The sequence below is a fragment of the Saccopteryx leptura genome, chromosome 6 (assembly GCF_036850995.1).
Source record: "Saccopteryx leptura isolate mSacLep1 chromosome 6, mSacLep1_pri_phased_curated, whole genome shotgun sequence".
NCBI classification, from domain to species: Eukaryota; Metazoa; Chordata; class Mammalia; order Chiroptera; family Emballonuridae; genus Saccopteryx; species Saccopteryx leptura.
In genome coordinates this window covers 176,926,693-176,949,793 of record NC_089508.1, presented here as the reverse complement: position 1 = coordinate 176,949,793, position 23,101 = coordinate 176,926,693, and the positions used below count along the sequence as shown (strand labels likewise).

At 41.9% G+C, this 23,101-nt stretch overlaps 1 protein-coding gene across 3 annotated transcripts in view; it reads right to left on the bottom strand.

Moving 5' to 3' along the window:
• Positions 1–20,333: 20,333 nt before the first annotated feature.
• LOC136377638 (delta-sarcoglycan) overlaps positions 20,334–23,101 on the bottom strand; it is a 427,945-nt gene continuing 425,177 nt past the window's right edge. For all 3 annotated transcript variants that reach the window (XM_066344714.1, XM_066344713.1, XM_066344715.1), the window contains exon 8: positions 20,334–22,382. In XM_066344714.1, coding sequence (XP_066200811.1) covers positions 22,209–22,382 — 174 coding nt within the window. In that variant the 3' untranslated portion in view covers positions 20,334–22,208. The remainder of the gene's footprint in view (positions 22,383–23,101) is intronic.

Below are 23,101 nucleotides of genomic sequence, written 5' to 3'. Positions count from 1 at the left end.
GCGAAGACACAAGAACAAGCAAACAAGCAATAGTGAAGACAGAAAAACTTGGAAGCAACGTAGTTAGATATGTATATTAGTTTTCTGTTGTTGCTGTAACAAATTCCCACAGATTTAGTGACTTAAATCAACACAGTTTTATTGTATCACGATTCTGGAGATTAGGAGTCGAAATGGCTTTCAGTGAGCTGAAATCAGGGTCTTAACAGGGCTGTGTTACCTCCAGAGGTTCAAGGGAAAAATACATTTCCTTGTCTTTTCCAGCTTCCAGAAGTCAATCTTGTTTCTTGGCTGGGGGCCCCTTCTTCCTTCGTCAGGGACAGCAATGTAGCATCTTCAAATCTCTCTTTCTCCTTCTCCTGTTCCCCTCCCCCTCCCCCTCTTCCCCCAACCTTTCCCCTCCCCCCTTCTCTCCCCCTCCCCTTCCCCTTCTTTCCCCCTCCCCTTCCCCTTCTTTCCTCCTCCCCTTCCCCTTCTCTCCCCCTCCCCATCTTCCCCCTCCCCACCTTCCCCCTCTTTCCCCTACCCCTTCTACCCCCCTCCACTCCTCTTCCCACTCCTCCCCTTTCCCCCCACTTCCCTCTTCCCCCCTCCTCCCCTTCCCTATTTCTCCCCTCCTCCCCTCCCCCTCTCTCCCTCCCCTCCTCTCCTCCCTTCCTGTCCTCCCCCTCCCCTACCTCCTCCCTCTCCTCCCCTCTCCCTCCTCCCCTCCTCCCTTTTCCCCTTTTTCCCTTCTCCCCTTTCTCCCCTTCTCCCCCCCTCATCCTCCCCCCCTACCCTTTTGCCCCTCCTCCCCCATGCCTCTTATCCTCCCTACCTCCCCATCCCCCATCCCCCTCCTCCCCCTCCTCCTCCATACCCCATCCCCCTCCTCACCATCCCCCGCCTCTTATCCTCCCTACCTCCCCATCCCCCTCCTCCCCCTCCCCCTCCATACCCCATCCCCCTCCTCACCATCCCCCTCCTCACCATTCCCTTTCTCCCATCCCTGTCCTCCCCTCCTCCTCTCCTCCTTTTTTTCCTCCTCCCCTCCTCCCATCCTCCCCACCTTCCCCATCCCCCATCCCCCTCCCCCTCCTCACCTTCTCCCCCTCCCCCTCTTCCTCCCTCCCCCTCCTTTCCTCCCCCTCCCCCTCCTTTCCTCCCCTTCCTCCCCCTCCTTTCCTCCCCCTCCTTTCCTCCCCCCTCTCCCCTTCCTTTCCTCCCCCCTCTCCTCTCCCTTCCTCCCCCCTCCCTTCTTCCCCCTTCCTTCTTCCCCCCTTCCTTCTTCCCCCTCCTTTCCTTCTTCCCCCTCCTTCCCTTCTTTCCCCTCCTTCCCTTCTTTCATGGTCACATTGTCCTTTTGATTCTGACCCTTCTGAATCCCATTCATAAAAGGACCATTGGATTGCATCTGGCCCATCTAGATAATCCAGGATAATCTCCCTACCTCAAGAGTCTTAACACATCTGCAAAATCCCTTTAGTCATGTAAGGTAACATGATTGAAGGTTCTGGATATTAGGACATGGACATCTTTTTTGGAGGGAGGGGTGTCATTATTTTCTTCATCACAGGTAGACTTAGGAAATTTATTTAACTTTTAGGAGTTTGTTTCCTTATGTGTAGATCTACTTCTGGACTTTCCGGGCAGTTCCATTGACCTAGGTGTCCTTGTTCTCAATACAGTTTTAATCACTGTAGCGTTACAGAAGGTCTTGACATTTAGTAGTGTAAGCTATTTTAATTCAAGATTTTTCATAGGTAGGTAGATCTTTTATATTTTATACAAATTTTAGTACCAATTTATTAATTTCTAAACAAAACAAAACCCCTGTTGGCATTCTGGTAAGAATTTCATTGAATTTATAGATTAATTTTTGGGGTCAGGATGATTGATACCTTAAATGAGTCTTCCACTTCATGAATAGAGAATCTATCTATGTTCAAAGGATTTTTAAAGATTAAATTAACCTGTGTTTCTGTGATGAAGCCCCCTGGTCATTATGTATAGTGCTACATTCTATTTGCTGATATATTGTTTTAGACATTTTATATCTCTATTCATTTCTTTTCTATAAAAACTTCGTTGAATGCTGGTATCCAGATACTGCTGGCCATAAAAAAATGAGCTGGGAAATGTTTTTATTTCTTGTTTCTCAGTGGCTTTGTTGTAAAATTTGGTACTTGTAAATCTGAGTATTCTGGGTGAATTCACTACCAAAGCCTGTCTGATGAGAAATTTATTTTCTTAAAATTTTATTTATTTATTTATTCATTTTAGAAAGGAGGGGGGGCAGGAGAGGAGATAGAGAAGGGGGGAGGAAGCCGGAAGCAATCAATCTCCCATATGTGCCTTGACCAGGGCTAAGCCCAGGGTTTTGAACGGCAACCCTCAGCATTTCAGGTTGACACTTTATCCACTGCGCCACAACAGGTCTTGGCAAGGAATTTATTTGTGGGAAGGTCTCTAAAAGATAGATTCTGATTCTTAACCAATGGAGACAATATTTAGTTTTCCTTTATTTCTTGAGTCAGTTTTGAGATGTGTTTCAAATTAATTTTATCTAACTGGACAAATTTATTGGATACTAATTATTCATAATTTTAGTTATGAACATCGCTATTTTAACATTTGTAGTGCTGTTCCTCTTTCAATTCTGATAGTTGCAGTTTGTGTTTTCTCTTACTTTCTTGATTAGTCTTGCAAGGAAGTAATCGATTTTAATAATCTTCCAAAGAACCAATTTTTGCTTTGTTGATTTCTCTTTTTATTTCATTGATAACTGCTTTTACCTTCCTTTCTTTTTTTGAAGCATCATGAAGGGAAAGCTTAAAGAATTGATATTAAATATGTTTCTAATATATGCATTTAAACCTATAAAATTTCCTCTACTCTCTGTTTTAATTCTATTCCAAACATTTTGATATGCTGAATTTTCATTGTTTTTTCCCTCAAAATATGTTCAAATTTTTAATATTACTACTTTAAGTCGTTAGGTTCTTTAGAAATACATTATTTAATTTTCAGAAGTGGAAATTTTTCTAGTTGTCTTTATCATTGATTTCTGGTTTAAGTCTATTGTGGGCAGAGAACATATGCTTCTTTTTCACTAATAATACTTGTCTTGAACTCTTCTTAGTTTTATATTAGTATACCTATACCAGCTTTATTTTGACTAGTATTTACAAGCTACATATCCTTTGATTTTTACTCATTCTGGTTCTTATGTTTTAGGTGTGTCTCCTGGAAGCTATATATAATAGGGTTTTGTTCTTTATTTCCTAATTTGGCCATGCTTGTTTTTTATATAGGATATTTAGTCCATTTACATTTAATGTAATTGTGATATATTTGGGTTTGAATATATTATTTTATTATGTTTTTTTATTTTTCACACCTGTCATTCTTCTGCAATTTTTGTCTTCTTTTGAATTGATAACGTATTTTTATATTTTCTTTTTCCTCCATTGTCTTATTAACTGCACGTGCTTTTAGATTTTTATCCTAAAAATGTTACAAAATACATTTTTAAAGACTTATCATAACTTGAATTTTACTTTGACCACTTGGAGAGTACATCAGACCTTAAATTTTTTTACTCCATTCACCATTCTCCACCTTTTGTGTTATTGTCACATGTTAAAATAATGTATAAAATATATTTAGTCATATCTGGGTATGTGTATATATAAAATTTATCCCCACAATCTGTGTTTTATTAAACTGTCAATATTTATTTAGCTTTTTCCACATGCTAAGCTTTCTGGGGCTCCCGATCTGTTTCTGCACCAGTGTTCCCCCTGCGGGGGTCCCCTTCCTTCTGCCTGAAGCACTTCCTTCAGCACTTCTCTACTGCCTCCCTGCTAGGAGCAAATTATCTCACTGCGAGAGGGGATTTCTAGAAACATCTTTGTCCTTTCTTAAGCTCTGGCTTCCTTGCTAGCCCTAAGGGACTTTATTTTCCAATCCTGGTGAGATCGACAGGACCTTTGAATTGCTGCCCCTCTCCTTTTCTCTAAAGATTGGCAGGGGTACCCTGGAGGAAAAAAAAATGACCAATACATATTTCTCAATACATTCTTCTCGTCTTGGGGATCTTGATCTGTTGAATCCTAGCTATCTTAATTGCTCTCTGATGAAAATAAAAAGTCACCCCCCCCCTTTTGTGGTACCTAACTTATGTAGTTGTTGTTGATGGAAAGGTTAGTCTGAATCAAGCTTCTGTCATAGCTAGAGGTAGAACCCTCAAATTCCTATTTGTTTTTTTTTGTTGTTTGTTTTTTTGTATTTTTCCGAAGTTGGAAACGGGGAGGCAGTCAGACTCCTGCATGCGCCTGACCGGGATCCACCCGGCATGCCCACCAGGGGGCGATGCTCTGCCCATCTGGGGCATCACTCTGCCACAATCAGAGCCATTCCAGCGCCTGAGGCAGAGGCCACAGAGCCATCCTCAGCGCCCGGGCAAACCTTGCTCCAATGGAGCCCTGGATGCAGGAGGGGAAGAGAGAGACAGAGAAGAAGGAGAGGGGGAGGGATGGAGAAGCAGATGGGCGCTTCTCCTGTGTGCCCTGGCCAGGAATAGAACCCGGGACTCCTGCACGCCAGGCCGACACTCTACCACTGAGCCAACCGGCCAGGGCCCCTATTTGTTTTTGATTAAAACATATGGATTTATATGTCAATCATCCACATGGCGACCTTTCTGGTATTTCCCCACAGCTCCTATGAAGCCTGTTGCATTGCTTTTCCCTGGATTAAATGGCTAAACTTTATCAGCTCATGTGACATTATCTCCTGACCCACTTCACCATTCTGGTTCCTCAATTTATCCTTTATTTCATTTATTTATTTATTTATTTATTTTTAAATGAAGAGCTCAAAGATTATGACTCCTGGTGTTAGAGTAAAAAAAAAAAGCTTTCTTTTAAATCCTAGATTTGTTTCATTTTATTTGCTTGACCATGAGCAAGTCAATATATTTGAGCCTTTGACTTCTCATCCGCAAGGCAGGGGATGTGACCCAGTCTGCAGAGTCTTTTTGAATGAAAAGAGCACCTGGATCATAATAGTCGTTCGATAAGAGGGAGCTACGACCGTTAGTTTTGTGTTGTATACTTGCTCTATTCTTGAGAGGGAGCGTATTGGGGTGCATTCTTCATGTTGTTACAGGTTTTCTGAAGTCTTTTGTGCATCTGATCTTTACATGTACCTGGGTTAGTTTTCCAAGTCCAGAGAAGCTAGGGGGTCCTTCTCAAAGAAGGTATAAATCTGAAGCTGTGTTTTGCATCTTCCTTAGCACCTCCTTTATGTGGGCTGAACTGATCCAGGTGGGAAGAAAGATGTTTCTGAAAAGAATTTAACTGTAGGAAGGAATACTATTTAAACAGTAAAGTGTGCCCCCCACCCCTTTCCAGAATGATCCTTTATCAGTATTTCATTTGACTTTCCTCTACTTTACTACAGAAAATTAATAAGTGTTTTTGGGTGCAATCTTCAGCCAAGGTCAGCAGCAGCAGCTGCTGTGCAGTTGTTTGAAAGGGCTATTTTCTTCTTCTTATTCCAGACTCTTCTGAATCCCATTATCAGTGCCTGCACATTTTCGGTAACTGATTGTCATTACATTGTGAGAACACTGCCTGGGTGATTGCTCCTCAACCAGAGATGTCAGCCAGCTGAAACAGACCAGGAGAAAACAAAGGACATCCCTGACTCCGGGTAAAATGGAGCAGGAGAAATTTACATGTGTTTGACATTTATATTCTTTTGCATAGCTTTTGTCTCTTTGAACATTTCCTGAACTTAACTACCTCAAGCAGAGGAATGAAACCTAAACGTTAGGGAGGAAAGAAAGCCTACTTTGAAGATGGAGAATAGGATAAGGAATTAGATGTTCATCTCTCTCTTTTAAGTTTTTTTTTTTTCTGGTATGGAAAAGGACAGTTGTAAAATGAACAAGGTCACAATAACTTTAGTTTCTATTGTGTTGGGGAATAGTTCTTAGAAACCATAATGCATCTATAGGCTTGCTATACCAGTGTCTCCTGATAGCCTCTTTCTCTCCTTTGCACCAAAGAATGCTGGCACAGTGCTTTTTTGCATGATTGATCATAGGTAAAGGGAATGCTTAAAGAAATGTTACTTATGGATGGGGATTTCTGTGTGTTGGAACAATGGAGGTTTATTTGCATGCTGAGCTTCTGATTATAAATGGTAGAATGTCATATGAAGATTGTGATAAGGCCACACAATTAAATCCCAGAGTAAGCACTGGTCCCTTGTCCCACTTCCTGACAAAGGCTCATTCATTGGGGTGTGCTCTGGATAATAAGATGAGCAGAACCTTATTTTATCATAAAAGCTTGGCAGAAGGGGGTGATCTTTTATTTTATTTTATTATTATTTTTTAGATCAATACACTGTACACAATTTTCCGTCCCAGAGGCTACCTCGATGTATGTGTCATCATTGGAACCTTTTTCTCATATCTTAGAACCTCAGTGTCAGAGGGTCTCTAAAAACTCAACACCTGGATTAATGCTGTTTATTGAGTTCAAGTGATTAGTTTCTAATTTTTTTTAAAAAAGCAGTTATAGGGGTAAAACAGTTTTTAATTTTTTCAAAACCTTTTCTTTTTCAATTTAGTTTTCCTCGGGAGCCCAATGCATAAAAGATGATGTTTAAGAAGAGATAGTCTAGTTAATGCAGAATGCATCTCACCAGACTCCCACGGGTTCCTGGAAGCAGAGTTTGTAAAACACTCCTCCTAAGAAAGGAGTGTGTTATTAGAGGAGGTTTGTATTGGGTTGATCTGACCTCTAGAGGCCAAATAAAGTAATGCCATCATTGGGAGAAGCATGCTTTTCCTGCTGTTCTTCGTTTTGCAAAATTAACTATTTTTTTCAGACATTTGATAGTTTTTGAATTTTATCATTTTCATTATAACATAGCCCCAGAACATTTCCAGAGTCTGAAAGGGCTCCCTAGGGATCATATGAGTATTTTCTTTTAATTTTCTCATCTTTCAAATGGCTTAGAGTTGATTTCTCTTTTATCCATCCACCTACATTCAAGCATTAGTAAAGGGCATACCGTATGTCCCCATGTATAAGACTCACTTTTTTTTGGAAAAATTTGAGGTCTAAAAACTTGGCTGTATCTTATATAGTGGTTGAATTTTTTTTTTACTTGCATTTCCCGCCTTTTGTGTTTGTTTTTGCACTCATTGCTGAAGATAGTGATTCATCATCAGACACAGATGAGGACAAACTAATGGATAGGAGTTTTGACAGTAATGAGGAGTTGTATGAATTTTATTATGAATAAAACTCGAGTTCAATAACTTTATGTAATACATTTCTTTTCAAATTTCAGGCCCCCAAATTAAGGTGCATCTTATATATGGAAGCGACTTATACATGGGGAAGATATGGTATTTGGCTTCTTGTGAATTTCTGTGAATTTTGATCTGGGCTCCCTAGAGTACCAAAGACAGAGCTGATTGGTGTAAAATCCGTGTTTACAAACTTTGTCTCTAGCGCATGGGCAGGGGCTGCAGGGGCGACGAGTGTCCCAGACCAACCACAACACGATGTGCGCTTCCAGAATTTAAGACTGATCGTCAGATGCTGGGTTAATAAATCCTAATCAGGACTTGCTGAGTTTGAAATAACTCGCGCTCTGACAGTGGCTTCAGCAAAAGGAATTTATTGGCCCACATCACCAAGAAGTCTGGGCGTAGGGCTGTCTTCAAAGTTTACATCATATCCACCAGTGCCTGTCACTCTTGCTCTTATTCCTCTATCTGAGCGAGCCACAATTTATTCTCTTCAGACTGGATCCCTCCAGACATCAGGTAGAGGACAAGGCATGGGGGAGCGGCTTCATGCAACAGTTTTCAGGCTTAAAGCCACTCAATTTAGGTCTACCTGACAAACGAGAGCTAGAATCTTGAGACAGGAGGGAGCTGTGGAGTCTGAGGAACAGAGCAAACGAAGACAGCCACGATCAGACAGAAGGCTCTCTAAGAGCGGACTGCGTGAATTGTTGCTGTCACATGAAAGCTAGCTGTCCATTTCATGTTGTGGTGAAAGTTTTCTTTGGTTTCCCCTTCAAGTATCTTTAAAGGGGGAAGGGTTGGGCCCTCCCCACCTGGTCTGCCTGTGTACTCCAAGTTCCGACAACCTTGGTGCCCAAATAGGCCTTAGATGGGCTGCCTGCTCTTTGATGTCAGATCTGTGGTAGAGCTTTGTAACCATCACAGGGATCAAGAGAACATTTTCAAAGAGTTCATTCTTCTGTGCAATGGAAGGAGAGGCCACCTTAAATCCCCAGGTAGTCTGTGTTCAGGAACAGGTCTTTTTCAATTTTGACCCTTTGGTATGCTTGATAAATGGACCAAAAATTGAAAATTAAATATTTTTTTTGACTGAGCTTGAAAGTGATTTTGGTTCAGCCATTTTACAAACTTAATGTCTATAAAGTAACTACACTTAAGAAAGTTTAGAAAAACAAATGGCCATATGCATATTACCTTGACATCAGTAACTTAACAGTATCAGCAGTCCCTTTTCACCCCCCATATAGCTGCAGTTAGCTTTCATTGTAGTTCTCGGTCTTTCTAAATTACTTTAAACATGTGACATCATTCTGTGGTTTCCAAAATTTTTAATATTTATGATAGTCCATTGATTTGGATGTGCCATAACTACTGATAGACCCTTTTGTTGGGGAAAAAGCAAATTCCAGATATTTTTTCTTTGTACATAACACTGCAGTAAACGACTTTAGGTCTACAAAATTTCCTTTATGCAGGTTATTTGTGAGATCAAAGTATGTGTCATTCTGTTTTATAGAAAAAGAGCAGATAATAGTTTTTTTTTCTAAAAAGTTTATTATACAAATACTATAAACACAACAGTGATAAGAAAAATATTCCTATACATCCAAATAAACCAGCTTGCTTCATCTGTAGCTTCCCTAGAAGTCTTGATTTATGTGTATACATCATTTCTTCATGCTTAACATTATATTTTGCCATACTGAAACAAAATCCTCACAACCTTTTTAAAAGACGGTATGATATTCCATAAAGTTAAAATAAATATGATCTAAATAACCTTCCTTTTCATCTGGTTAGGTAATGTTGCTAATTTTTCCCATCCTTAAATTCTACTGCTCTGCCTGTCACTGTTGGTGGCAACATTTCCTATTTAAATATAGTTGTTTGGATGAATTCTGAAAATGGGATTACTTAGGCCAAAGGGTATGAAACTTTTTTATGACTCTTTAAAAATACTGACCAATTACCTTCTGAAATTATACACTAGCGCACAAATGGGTAGTTGTCTTATCCTTCCTCCTCGCCCTTGAACCCCACAGTAGTCAGAGATTCAAGGGCAAGGAAGGGTACGCAGCTTCATACATTGGAAAAATTAATTGAAGTTAGCACTCGGCTCTGCCATTTGCTAGTAGAATTGCCCCAAGCAATTCCTTAACTATTTTGAACATTATTTCTGTAAAATGGAGATAATCATACCTACCTTACGGGCTTCTTTTCAGGATTAAACCGAGTATAGAATACAGTGGTACCTTGAGATATGAATTTAATTCGTTCTGTAACTGAGTTTGTAAGTCAGTCAACTCGTACATCAAACTGCCGATACTGGACCCGTGCACCAATGTGCCAACTAGCGGCAGCTTCCCGAATCATGACGTATCTTGGAATTTCGCTCAGATCTCGAACAAAAATACGGACCGAGTCACAGCTCGTATCTTAAAAAATGCGTACGTTGGTCTGTTAGTATCTCAAGGTATCACTGTATAGCCCTATTTCATGGCCCTCAAAACCATCACTATTTAACCAATCTGGTGGGTTGAAAACAAACCTCAATGATACCATTCAGGTTTCTTTGCAAGGGTGGGAACATGTTTAACCACATCTATTTGATACATGAACTACGTTTTATTTAGTACAGCGGTTCTCAACCTGTGGGTCGTGACCCCGGCGGGGGTCAAACAACCAAAACACAGGGGTCACCTAAAGCCATCGGAAATACATATTTTATTTAAAAATGTATTGTATAATAAATATGTAGGTGACCCCTGTGTTTTGGTCATTTGACCCCCGCCGGGGTCGCGACCCACAGGTTGAGAACTGCTGATTTAGTAGATAAGTTGTATTTGTTAACATTCTGAAATCTTAAGGTTTAGGCAAATATTTAATGTGATAGCATTCCTTTGTTTTTCTGGTTAAGTGATTATGAATTCTGTTACATCTTTCCATGTCTTGGGATGGGAAAAAGAATTTGTATTTTTGCTTGCGTGCCTTATATGCTATTATCTCTGCTTTATTTGATGATGTCTTGATAATTTCCTTATTAATTTGCATGAGCTCCTAAAAGAACATTAGTTTTAACCATTTCTCCTGTGTACTGCTATTATTTTATTCTTAAAAAAGGAGGTCTGTGTGTCAGGCGGGATGAGGGAAGCAAAAGCTTACAGAGCTCCGTATGCTTCAACGCGCCAGTTTCCTCTCCTTGTGCTTCCCTTCCCATTCCTCCTCTGATCACAGGTAGGTCGGTACTCGGTTTCCTGGTATTTTTTCTTATCATTTTCACAGCTCTTCCAATTCCAACAATGCTGGAATTGACCTTCCTGGGTCTCTGACCACCCCACTGGACTCAAGAGATCCAAGGGCAAGGATCACGTGTTATTTAATTCCGAGGGAATAAGCATTCAGCAGACACCAGATGAGCAAATATATAATAGTTAACTCTGTCCACTGTAGGTAATTTAAGGTGGGACTCTGAAACCCCCATTCCCTACCCTCACCCCCCAAAACTGCTGTTAATCTTCCTAAGAATGAGCAGATAATCAGGACCTTTCCCACTGGCTGGCAATGGCATTCCAGCTCTCCGCTTCCTCGGCAGCATTTTTGCCCCATCGTTGCTCATTGCCATGTCCCTGGCTGTTTGTTTCATTGGCAAGATCGCCACCTGGTGAACGGCGTGAGGGCAGAGATCCCCATCTTGTTCTTGTTCTCTGTTTTGGAGTGCTCAAGAATAACCGGTAGATTGAATCGATAAATTGCTATCAGGCAAATTCTTAAATTCATTTGAGTCTCTCTCTGGGTTTTTGGGTCTGTTCTGTTTAGGTACCTGGCAGTCTGCAAGGCTCAGGTGGTACAAGCAAGAGCAGTACCCCTGTTCTCAGGGGGCAAGCAGAGGAACGAATAGGTTGCTTTAGTGTGACATAAGCCACGATAGGGGTGTGGCCAGGGTTCCCTGAGGGTACAGGGCACTTGATCCATCCACAGGGCAAGTCAGAGACTCTCCCCAGGAGGGGAGCTGTCTGAGCCAAATCATAGGGGTGAACAGGGGTAAACCACATAAAGACAGGAGAAGGCTGTTTGCCTGGTGGGGAAATAATATCAAATGCAACAGAGCTGTGTTCCTGTTTTGAAACATCATCATCCTCATGATTGCTATTTTGTGCTTCTACACAATTTCTGAGGTTTATGTCATGTCAGTGTCTTTTTGTAGAGAATAGACCTTCCCTTTTTCTATTTTATTTTGCCTGATAAAATTTAGAATTACCTTGTTTACTTCCCCAAAAATTTCTGTTGGTACTCTGATTGGAATTTTGTATATAATGGCCAAATTGATTTGAGGGAAAACAAGAAAATCTTTATTAATTTTAGTCTGTACAGATGTATTGGTCTCTTCTTTTGTGTTTATCTCTCTGAAAATTTCAAGTGTTGGATTTTTGGTGTTTATTACTTGAATGTTCAGTATAATGGTTTAATTATGTATAACCAATAAGATAGGGGTTTTAATCATTCTATATTGTTAATCTTAATTGCTCCTAATACTTTGTACTATAGAGTTCACTTTAAGATATTGACTTTGCTTTTATTCAGATTTTATAGGTTAACTTTTGCTCAATATGTTTTTAAATGAAACTCTTGACTTGGTCTCTTAATAGATTAACATAGATGTTTTAGTGTTATTGTTTCTACCTTTGATCTAATACCTATTATCCTAAACTTTGCCATTTCAAAATGCTTATTTCCTATTAGAATATACTGTAATTTGAAAGATCCTGTTCTCACACTTTATAGACCCATTTTAAATTCTAATAAGAGGTATCTTGAGCTATCTCACAAGGGTTCCATCATGTTTAGCTCTTTGTGCCAGGATGTCTCAAAGGCTGATCTGCTGTTTGTCTGTTGTCATGAGCATCTCTGAAAGCTGTCAGTTGACCCTCAACTGCAGGGGTTTGGTGTTCTTGAGAGTACTTACAATCTAGCTTTCGCAAACTAAAATTAACTTGTCATTGGACTGAATCTGAGAAGCCAATTCGTCCATGTTGCTTATATGTTTTCTGGAACTGGGTTATCAAGAGGGCTATATACAGAATTTTACATTTTTTTTTAAAAAGAGTTAATATTGGAGGAAATATAAAAGGTGCTGATTTATACCTATTTTCCATTAAAAAATTTTTTTCTTCCATTGATGAAAGGGAATAGAGCTCTTTTTAGCCTCCTGGTATTTCATCCGCTTTCTAATTTTGTATTAACAATGATCTCAATTAGTTCAACTCATCAGTAACAGCCTCCCCCCCTGCCCCCCGCCCCATTAGTATTTCTTATTTTAGCTACACTTCAACATTTTTTTCATCAGTGAATCATTTCTCCTGAAGGGTGATTTCTCTGATTTCATTTCCTTTGATTTAAATTTTTTTTTTTTTTTTTTGGTAAATCTCCCCCCGCCCCCAAGAAACCAGGTAATAAAATTACTATATCTTTGGAGATAAAGAACACCCTGATTTGGAATAAAATTTTTATTACAGCCTTTGACCTTGATAATTCTGTAATATTGCTCCACTGTCATTTGTAGTCAGAAGTTAACTCTGATGAGATGTAACCCACCATGAAAATACGGTTGGGAATGGACACTAGTTCTGTCATGTGTTGAATATGTCTTAGATTTTCTAGATGAGGAAATGACTTATCTCTCCTGTGATATATTATGAGGACCAATTTAGATATGTCATTAGCCTTTTAAAAAAGAATATTTGCATTATATGGTTCTAGGTTGATAGGTAAATAGGTAAGTCATGGTGCAATGTAGAATGATAAAATAAACTAGAAAACATTAATAGGGTGATCCAGGAAGTGACGAAGGCCACAGAGATGACATGGGAATGGCATCCTGAAGGAAGATACCCCGGGGTGGGGTGGTGCTAGACAGGACAGCATTCTAGGCAGATGGAGTCATATGTGCAAAATCTCAGCGTTTTGTTATAGACCAGGAGAGGGAAGATTCTCAAAATGGAGGGCTGACCGTGGTGGGTTGATCAGAGTGGATCTGCCATGATGGCTTTCATCATAAATTATTTCACCCTTGGCCCCATCTAGGGGAGCAGTGCTAGGGTGTTCTTTGGAGGATGATGAAAACTAATTGAACCTGAGATGGGCACTTAGCTCAAAAGTGACTTGTCCATGAGTTGACCAAGAATGCTAAGGTAGACCAACTAAAATGGTTTAACCCACTAGGGATTATACTGGTTTCTGTGTTGATTCAGGAGGGTTGGCAAACTGTAACAAAAGGAGCCTAGGCAGGTCCTCAGGAGAGCAGCAGAGCATGGCAATTCCCTTGGCCTGCTCCAATCCTGGGGACTCCCTGTTCTAGACTACGTATTACCTTGTAGTAAGCTCTCTTTTATAAGGAAGCCCGTGTCAGTCTCTTCCTGAGAGGCACAATGGCTTAACCAACATGGTAGGCTACAGGTCAGAGAAATGCAGAAGAGAGGTTAATCTGCAAATATGATATATCTAGAGTCAAACAGGAGTGACTAGTTCATCGACTGTCAAAGAGGAATTCCCTAAAGAAGTAGACAAGGGTGCTTTCCTTCTTACCAATCATTATTTTTATTAATATATTTTACAAGACTGCGGTCGAAATAATATTAAATACAAATTTTTTTTATACAGAAAGTGTAATAAAGTTAAAATAGTTCCTTGTAATTCATAGCATTATTGCAATGCTTACAAAATTTTTGCATAGAGTGTGCAAGGATTGATGTTACTCAAAACAAAACGAAACTAAGCTCTTTCTTACATCACACCCGAAACCAGAGAAAAACAAAACAAAACCCAACCCCGAGTAACCCAATGGCTGAACTTCATCGCTTCATGGGAATGGGGTTCCTTTTTCAAAAGTTCTGAGCACCTAGGACTTCTCTGACTTCATCTCTGTTAAAAGTGCCTGAATGTGGCTTCTCCGGCCATACATGGAGCCAGCACAATGGTGGCTGTCCTCTACCTCCCCTTCTAAAATCTGACCACCATAAGGGGTCGGTTTCTGCTGCTTCATGGCCTCAGAAAAACAAAGTTGACCGGAAAGGTAGTTAACATGGAAAACTCCATTCCCCCCTCAGCAACACACTAGGCGAATTCAGGTTTGCAGACTCTTCCCTTTACATGGCTAGGATCTCTCTTCTCTACCAGGGGTCCTGCTTTCTGGCTCTGTGATGCTAGTTCCAAGAGACCCTGTAGAGAGGTACCCATTCCTGATTTGCCACTGGGACACATATACCATGAAATGAAAACCCCTGAATGACTTACCCTAAAACGGGGTCTCTGATGGTTTTGAGCTCATCCCTTTAATTGTCTAAGGTGTTATGAGGTGGTTGAGCCAGATGAGCACTACAGAACCCTGCCTGGCAATCGGACTGAGTCTGTTGGGAGCAGTGAGCAGCTCTGTCCATGACCCCCAGTGGATCAGATGTGTGCTGTTGAGAAAGCTCAGAAAAGCAGGATGTGCCCCAATCTCTTTGCTGTTTGGTCTCTCAGCAGTGGGTGAGGGCAGGTTCACAGCTGGGCCTTGACATGGGCTCACTGGTTGATAACCTGTTTGCATGGTCCCTGCCTGAGTAAATTCTTCAAAAATGATTTTAGGACTTTTAATTCTTACAGCTCAAACCTTGATCCCTTTGCTTCGAAGATGAAAGTGCCCCAAAGCCACCAAGTTGTAAAGAACTTCAGATGCACTCATCTCCTTTCGTAGTTGGAATGCCACCAACCTCATTGCTGAATCCGGGACACCCAGGGTAAAATGTACAGACTCAAGGTTAAAGGGTGCCACTGTTTAAACAAGGATTGACAAATGGGTTCCTTTACCAACTCAGATCAATTGGAAGTGACAGCCTGAGTGCTTTGGTGAGAAGAATTCTGCATGTGGGGAGGGTTATGACCCATTAGTGATGACTGACAAGGTATGGGGTGTGGGGCTCAAGCCATTAGCAGAGCAAAAGTGGCCAGGTTGGGTATGGAATGCCTACTGCTGATCGAGTCCTTGCTAGTCCTATATTCTTGAAGGGAAACGGGGACAGTGATAGAGATTGAGCTCCCTTCTATTTGATTCTTTCCTTGAGTTATATTACAAATAAATGTAGGGAAGTACAGTAACCAAGTAGTGTCAAAGACCTCACCTAAAACTAGACACTTGTCTTTTGTACTGCAGAATAGGGAAAGATGTATGTGTGCACAAATGCCAACTTGTTTAGCCGCACACATAGATCACGAAGTATAAGTATCTCCTCTTAAATGTAAGACTGACAACCCAGGGTCTTCCAGTTGGAAAGGACAAGAAGACTGACTTATCAAGAACCACACAGAGAGGAAACTAATTTTTTTTGGTTCTAGATTCTATTATTCAGACAGACCTCCTATATTTTCACCCCAGGTGAAAACAGTTCAGTGCTGGATGCTGTCAGGGATGAGAGAGAACAGAGAGATGGGAGATAAAAGTTTTATAGCTTCAACAACCCAAAAGGGTCTAGTCTAAAAGCTGGTAGACATTTCTCAACAATCTGAAAACTAGCTGGACATGTTGGTGACTTCATAGCCTATTGGTCTGGAGTTAGAGTCACACCCCAGCTCTGTCATTTTCTAGTTAATGGCTTTGGGCAAGTTTCATACCCTCTCTAAGCCTCACTTTCCCTATCTGTATATTGGAATGATAACCCAACTCAAAGGATTATTTTGAGTGAATGCACATGAAACACAGTGCCTACCACATAATAAGTGCTCAATGAATAGTAATAAAAATTATTATTGTAATTGGAGAACAGAATCCAACCTTGCTGTATCTTGGATTAGGCTTTGGGTCTAAGAAGACCTATTAGATTTTTTGCAGAATTTCTTGAGAGTAGTTGTCTCTAGGAAGAAGGTCCAGAATTTGGCTCAGATTCTCAAAAAATGTATGCCCCTTATAATGTTAGAACCCCATGAATTAGACAAATAGGAGGACTAAAGAAATACCCACATCTTCCTTGTCAACAAATACCATCTTCCTAGCACAGAAGCACAGACAGTTCTTTGCTTACTGCTCCTAGGTAACCCAAGTGATGAGCTTGGCATTTCTTACATTATGAAATTGGAGTTCTCATTTCACCGGAATGACCTACATGCAGAAGTAGGCTGTGAAGACAGTGACAGAAACAGACAAGTCTAGGAGATGTTTCCTTCTCTCTTCTCCCAAAGAGGGCAGGCTTGCCCTCTTCTGTCTTACTTCTCTGACCTTCACTAATGTTCAGCAAAGACGTGAAGTCACCTCACTTGCTAGTGAGGATGTCTGTCGACATGCCTCACAAGGAGTTTCGGGACACTACTCTGGCTTTCTACCAAAACAGGTACATTTGGATTCTAAACCTTTTGCCTGTACAACTGTGGTTCGATTCCAACTGCAAACATCATGGACGTGTGGGACTGGGATTGCAACTTTCTGGGCTGAAGTGGAGTTCACGTTGTTGGTGGTGTGTTTGAGATGGATCCTCAAGACCTCACACTTCCTACGGCATCAGGGGCTCACAGGATTCTTGAATTGCTCTCTTTTCTCAGAGGAAGTTGCTAATTTCCTACTCTGTCAGCATCTATAAAAGGAAGGGGGGTAAAAACAAAAGACAATGGCCTATGTGAGCCGGGGGCCACCCCAAATGGGCTATCCTCTTCTACCCTGGTGCTCTAACAATCCACAAGACAGGACCGCCCTCCAATAATTATTTCCCCTGCCATTCAGATCTGCCTTGAGAACTTTCAAGGACTCCATTATGAACAAAGCTCACAAGAACCATAGAAATCACATTGCTTTTGAAAGTGCTAATGCCGGTGGCGTGCTCTGTGGGCTGAAGTGGCAAGCTTCAGGCTGCTTTATCTCTTATCAGTGGTTCAGCTTCGTGATGGGAAATTCAGAGGCAACTGGATCATTTCAATTTCCAATTACCACAAAGGCAGAAATGCATCAGACAGGGTGATGCAGTAGCTTTGACTATTTTAAGAGAAATATGTTGACTATGGGGGAACCTTCCACCAAAGAGGAAGTGCTGAAAGAAAGACTGAGAAAGACATTTTGTATTTGAGAGAAAAGGCCCGTTTTCTAAGGTGGTTCTTTTATTCTAGCCTTTCCCCCTCCACGTGCTACTGGGACCATTCCAGGAACTGCTCTGGGACTGTTCTTTGTGCCTAAAGTGTCCAGGTGCAGGGGAAAGCCAGAGAGCGGGTCTGGTTTACAACGTGCTAAAAGGGGATTTTCACCTTTCACAGGGCCTTAAAGAATAAGAATGAGGTGCCTGCGTGAATCTGTTTATCTCTTCTGTGCAGGCATCAGGCTACCTGTCACCTGAAGTAAACAAAGGCAAGATATTCTCATCCAGCTGCTCCTGTGGAGGGCAGGGTCGCCAACCAAACCCTCTTTCGGTGGGGTCCAGATAAAATGCTGCTGAACTCCTTAAGTGACATGGATTAGGGTCTGGTAAATGGCGGTGATTTTCATTAAGAACAGAAATCTTTCCTCCCTGACACGAATGCTCATATTACAAAGGCTCACTCATACTGATGCTAATTTAACAATTCCAAACACGAGGAGAAAGCCCTGGGTTAGCAGCAGGGAAGCAACGGAAGGGACAGCTCCCTGGCAGGAACCTGCCTTACCCCACAGATGCAGACACAGAATTCAAAATGGTGGGATGTCTTGCACTCCTGCGACCCCAAAGAACAGAGACCCAGGTCGCTGGAAACAAAATGCACTGGCATTAATCTGGTTCCTCCCATCAACAGCTTCAGGAAAGAATTGTACCGTGTTTTTTTCTTCCTCCGTATTTTAAGATGCCCCTTTCAATACCTGTCACTATTTATCCGTCTCACCGAGCCTCCGGGCCTGGCGTAAGGACACCGGAGGTGCCAGTAACCAAGGTGACAATGCCAAAAGGCCAAGTTAAGTCGAAGATGTTCTCTGGAGGCTCATGGAATGGGCATCTTTTAGGAGTATGGGCAGGTGGTGGGGGGGAACCTCTTGAATTGAGGTTGTAGAACTAGTCTCTTCAGGAAAGAGATTCTAAACTGAAGTCCTCGGACCCCCGCTTCACTTCCTGCTGCATAAGAGGTGGATTGGAGCAACCACCAATTTATTTAGGGTCCAAGGAAAAAATTCTTGGAGGATCACAGCTTTTCTTTCCTTCCCATCTTCCCCGAATTCCATCCTCCCTGTTCCCAAGATCCTGGAAGCCTGCATTTCTCAGACAAGTGGGTCACTTTTTTTTTTTTTTTTTTTTTAAACACAGCGTTAGACTAACCTTTTCTCTACAGCCAAGTATTTCTCTTCCCAAGCATGTGTGGACATGCAGGCTCACACCGTGCTATCCTGAAGTCTGCTTTCTTTGCTGCTGCGTCCAACACATACCAAAAATGACCTCTACATCAGGGGTCAGCAAACTTTTTCTGTAAAGGCCATTTAATGAGTAACCATTTAACCATTTAATGAGTTGGGGGCCATGAGCTCTCTGGCACAGCTCCTCAACCAGGCTGTTGCCATAGGGTACCAGCCATGGACAGCATGTGAATACGTGGATGTGGCCGTGTTACAGCTTTATTTACAAAAACCAGTGATGAGCCAGATTCGGGGTAGGGACCCCGGTTTGCTGACCCCTGCTCTAGGATCAAACCTTACGAAATCTTTGGTCTATGGTTGGTGGGTAGACAAGAAAAAATGAGCCAAAAGAAAATGGATGTTAAATAAATAAAAAGCAATTCAAGTTTATAAGAGCTATTCCTTGGATAACATAACGAAAAAGCCTCAGATCAAGTTCCCATCCACACAGATGCCACCAGGAGGGCTTTGAAAAACTCTGTTGCACCCTGGAAGTTCCCCGAGACCGATCCTTTATGACTTAGTCAGAAGATACCAAACAGACCTCAGTGCAAAACCTATTTGGTGAGCAATTTTTAATTCTTACAACTCTTCTGAAGAGTATTAACATACTAGAACTTCTAGACTATCGAAGGTTCATTGGATTTGTTTGTTATGTCACCCGCTGCTTAATATACTGAAAGGTGAGATTGTCTGGAAGATAGTATATATAAAGATTAGAAAAAAAATCTCACTTTTGAAAATGAAAGGTTATCAGATTTTAATGTAAAAGATATATATTTTTTTTTCCCCCAGAATTCAGATAAAATCTTCTCTCATGATCATGACCAAATATTCTGGTTGAAGGAAGTAGGGAGAAAAAGAAATGTACAGTGAAGAACTCAGAATGCACTTTACCAAATCCTAAAATCTGAACTGAGACACGCAATTTAATTCGTGCCAAATTTCCTGCTTGTTACCAAGTATAGCGCGGTCACTTTAGCACAAACGCAGATGAGGATTTTATAGCATGTCTGCTTCATTTCCGGTCTTGGCTGCTAGTATTATTTCTATTTCATTTGTGATTGGATTCCCTTCCGGATAAAATTCTGTAAGTGGGATCGCTCCACTCTTTTTTTTTATTAATAGAAAACCCCCAAGGTGCTGATCTCAGACTTCCCTGTAATGGTCAGAACACAATTGGAGAACAGAGGTTCGGGGAACCTTTCATTTTTGTCATCCACAGATCGTGTACTTAAGATGGCAAAGTGCAAAGGTGGGTCTGTCTGGGCTTAAAAACACCTTGTCTTATGGTCTTCAGCTGCAAAGGAGGTCAGAGCCCCTGCTGTTTCTCTGAATGGTGTGGGTCAGTGCTCCCAGTGGCCGGGGGCCTTTCCCAGCCTGGCTGAGCCCTGTGTGTGGTTACCTGGTCATACAGGATGTAAATAACATTGATCCACAGCAAACTTGATCGCTTGTAATTTTCTTCTTTAGGACCTAGTGCTGTAAACTAAGCAACCTTATGATCTTGCCCTTGAACATCCTCATTCTTTTTACGGGACAATGAGCAAGAGGGACTCAAGGGAGCCAGGGGGTCTAAAAGCCAGCAGGGTCCATGTGAAGCTAGAACCACTCTCCCCCCCACCCTCACTTCTATGTGGCTAAGCAACACTCAGCTTCTTTCACACCCCATATTGTGTGCAAACCGTAGCCCACTTTTGAGTGACAGCTCAGAGGTACCTAATCCCCCCCTCTTTTTTAAATCTCCTATAACCAGTCTTACCCTGCTTGTGAAGTAAGAAAAAATTAGAACCTTGTTGAGAAAAAAAAATGCCATTCAGGCCTACACATACTACTTCACTTAGGACTGTGGGGCCACTCTGCCAAGGTGCATCCAGGACTGTCTAAGCCAGGTGCGTCTCCGTTCTGGGCTCCTCCGAGTCCACGTCTGTCGGCCACTTGGCTTGTTGACCTGCTTTTAAGATGCCCGGTCATTACTGAACCATTCCCCACCAATCACAAAAACAAACCACAGGAAACGACAAGATAAATAGATGTGCTTCTCCTTGCTGAGTGCATTGACTTAAGGCATAGGCACATTTCCCCCTCTTTGAACAGAGATGGTGTAATCCCCTGTCCCAGCACAAGAGCTGGCCAGGGTGACCCTGGAGCATGACGATGAAGGCGGGGTGAAGGGCGGTAGCTGATGGCGGGAATTAGGGGGCTGTTTCCTCAGGCGGGGAGTGGGTGCTGGCGGGCCCCAGGGGACACAGTGGTTCTGATCAAGACACTCGATCAGTTGGTTACAGTTCAGTGAGCATTTCATGGGGGTGGGAGCATGCAGTACTTTAGCTCTGTTATTCTCAGAGAAAATATAATGGTGGATTTAAGAATATGACTATCCCTACACTGAAAACAATTTATGAGAAGATCAAATTCAGTGAGAGTGTGTATGCCTTTAAAAATAAAAGGCACATCTCTAAATTACCTACCAATGCCAAGAAACATAATAAAAATAATTAGGTTTCCGATGCTGCTTTGAGACGGCCATCTCTGAATGGCTCCTCTTGGGGCGGGGGTTCTGCTCTTGTTATTTCTGATTGAATTAACCAATCATTTTGGTTGGAGTTTATTGAATAAGACAGAAGTCAGGATGGAACAGATTTTGACCCATTTCTTCCCTCTTTAAACAGAGACATATCACCCATTTGCTCTTTGCCTGGAAGGCCACTGAGTAGCTTCCAGCCGACTGAGAGCAGCCGGCACCCTATTTGTGCTGATTTATGATCCCGGTTTTGACTGGGGGAGAGTCTATGAGTATGGAGGAGGTAAGACGGTGGGAGTTGGGTGAGCAGTTCACACTTTGCTAAAATTCACAGTCCTCACTCATCCAACTCCACAAGCCCCCAAACATTGGACTGCAAAGCTAGAAGGGCCGATCTGCATTTCTGTGGCACTGCCCCATCCGTAACCTGAAGAGGGAGACGTAGCCCAGCCTTACTGGAGCCACAATAGGAAACAAAGTTCTGTTTTGAATTCCATCGTCTCAGGGCATGCGTCTGACTCGGAGATTCCCGCCATCACTGCCCTGTCGTGACAGTGAAGGAGAGACGGTGTTGCTCAAAGGTGCGGAGGAGTATTTGGTAAGTGTGCAGTACACCGAGTGGTTCTGAAGAGTCTGGGGAGCGCTGAGCCTGAAGTTAGGGTTTTGATTTTATCATGGAGGTGGTGGGGTGGGGATGGAAATGATGGGAGATCACAGGGTCACCCATGGCTCCTTTTGTACTGAAACCTCATTTTATACAGAGGATATATATATTTATTTATATATATTTATATATATTTATATCCACCCACACACGCTGACACACTTGGCGCGCACACACGCACTCACGCATGTACACACACACACACACACACACACACACACACACGGTCTTTGATAGGCTTTCTGTGTTCTAGTAAAAATAGCTGGCAGCCAGTGTCTAAAGCCATAAAAAAGGCCATCTGCTGCCGACAGTGTCCTCTGTGGAGAGTCTCTCAAAGGCAGACACTTGTGTTTATCTGACAAGTGGAACCGGTTCCTGCCTGGGACAGGAATAATCTCCCGTTGGCGCAGACGCAGATCTCGAAGACCTTCTGCCTCGTTCCCGTGGGCGTGTAGGATCCGTGAGGCAGTCTAGGTAGTTTGATTTTCGCAGCATCTAACTTAATCTAAAGAGAGTACATAGTAAGGGAAGAGTTAGAGGCTGTCCTTCATTCTCACTCAGAAATCACAGGTGAATGTTCAGTTCAACTCAAACCAAATGAGCACACGCTGTGTGTTGAGTATCGTAGGCACTGGGAATGCTGAGTTGACTAAGACAAAGTCTAGATTCCTCACAGAAGCTTATGTTCTAGCAAGACAACGTGGCCTTGGCAATGGTATATATATTAGCACTTTGCGGAAGTATATCATGTAGAGTGCCAATAAGAGTCCCAGAGTGAAATAAATTGGGAAATGCTAGCTTAACAATTTTCTTCACTAGGGGACTTCCCAGCCCGTAAATATGTCTGTGAGCATGGCAGGTCTTCAAGAATATCTAGCCCAGGGGTCCCCAAACTTTTTATATAGGGGGCCAGTTCACTGTCCCTCAGACCATTGGAGGGCCGGACTATAAAAAAAACTATGAACAAATTCCTATGCACACTGCACATATCTTATTTTAAAGTAAAAAAAAAAACAAAACGAATCCCTCTACTGGGTATATACCCCCAAAACTCAGAAACATTGATACGTAAAGACACATGCAGCCCCATGTTCATTGCAGCATTGTTCACAGTGGCCAGGACATGGAAACAACCAAAAAGCCCATCAATAGATGACTGGATAAAGAAGATGTGGCACATATACACTATGGAATACTACTCATCCATAAGAAATGATGACATCG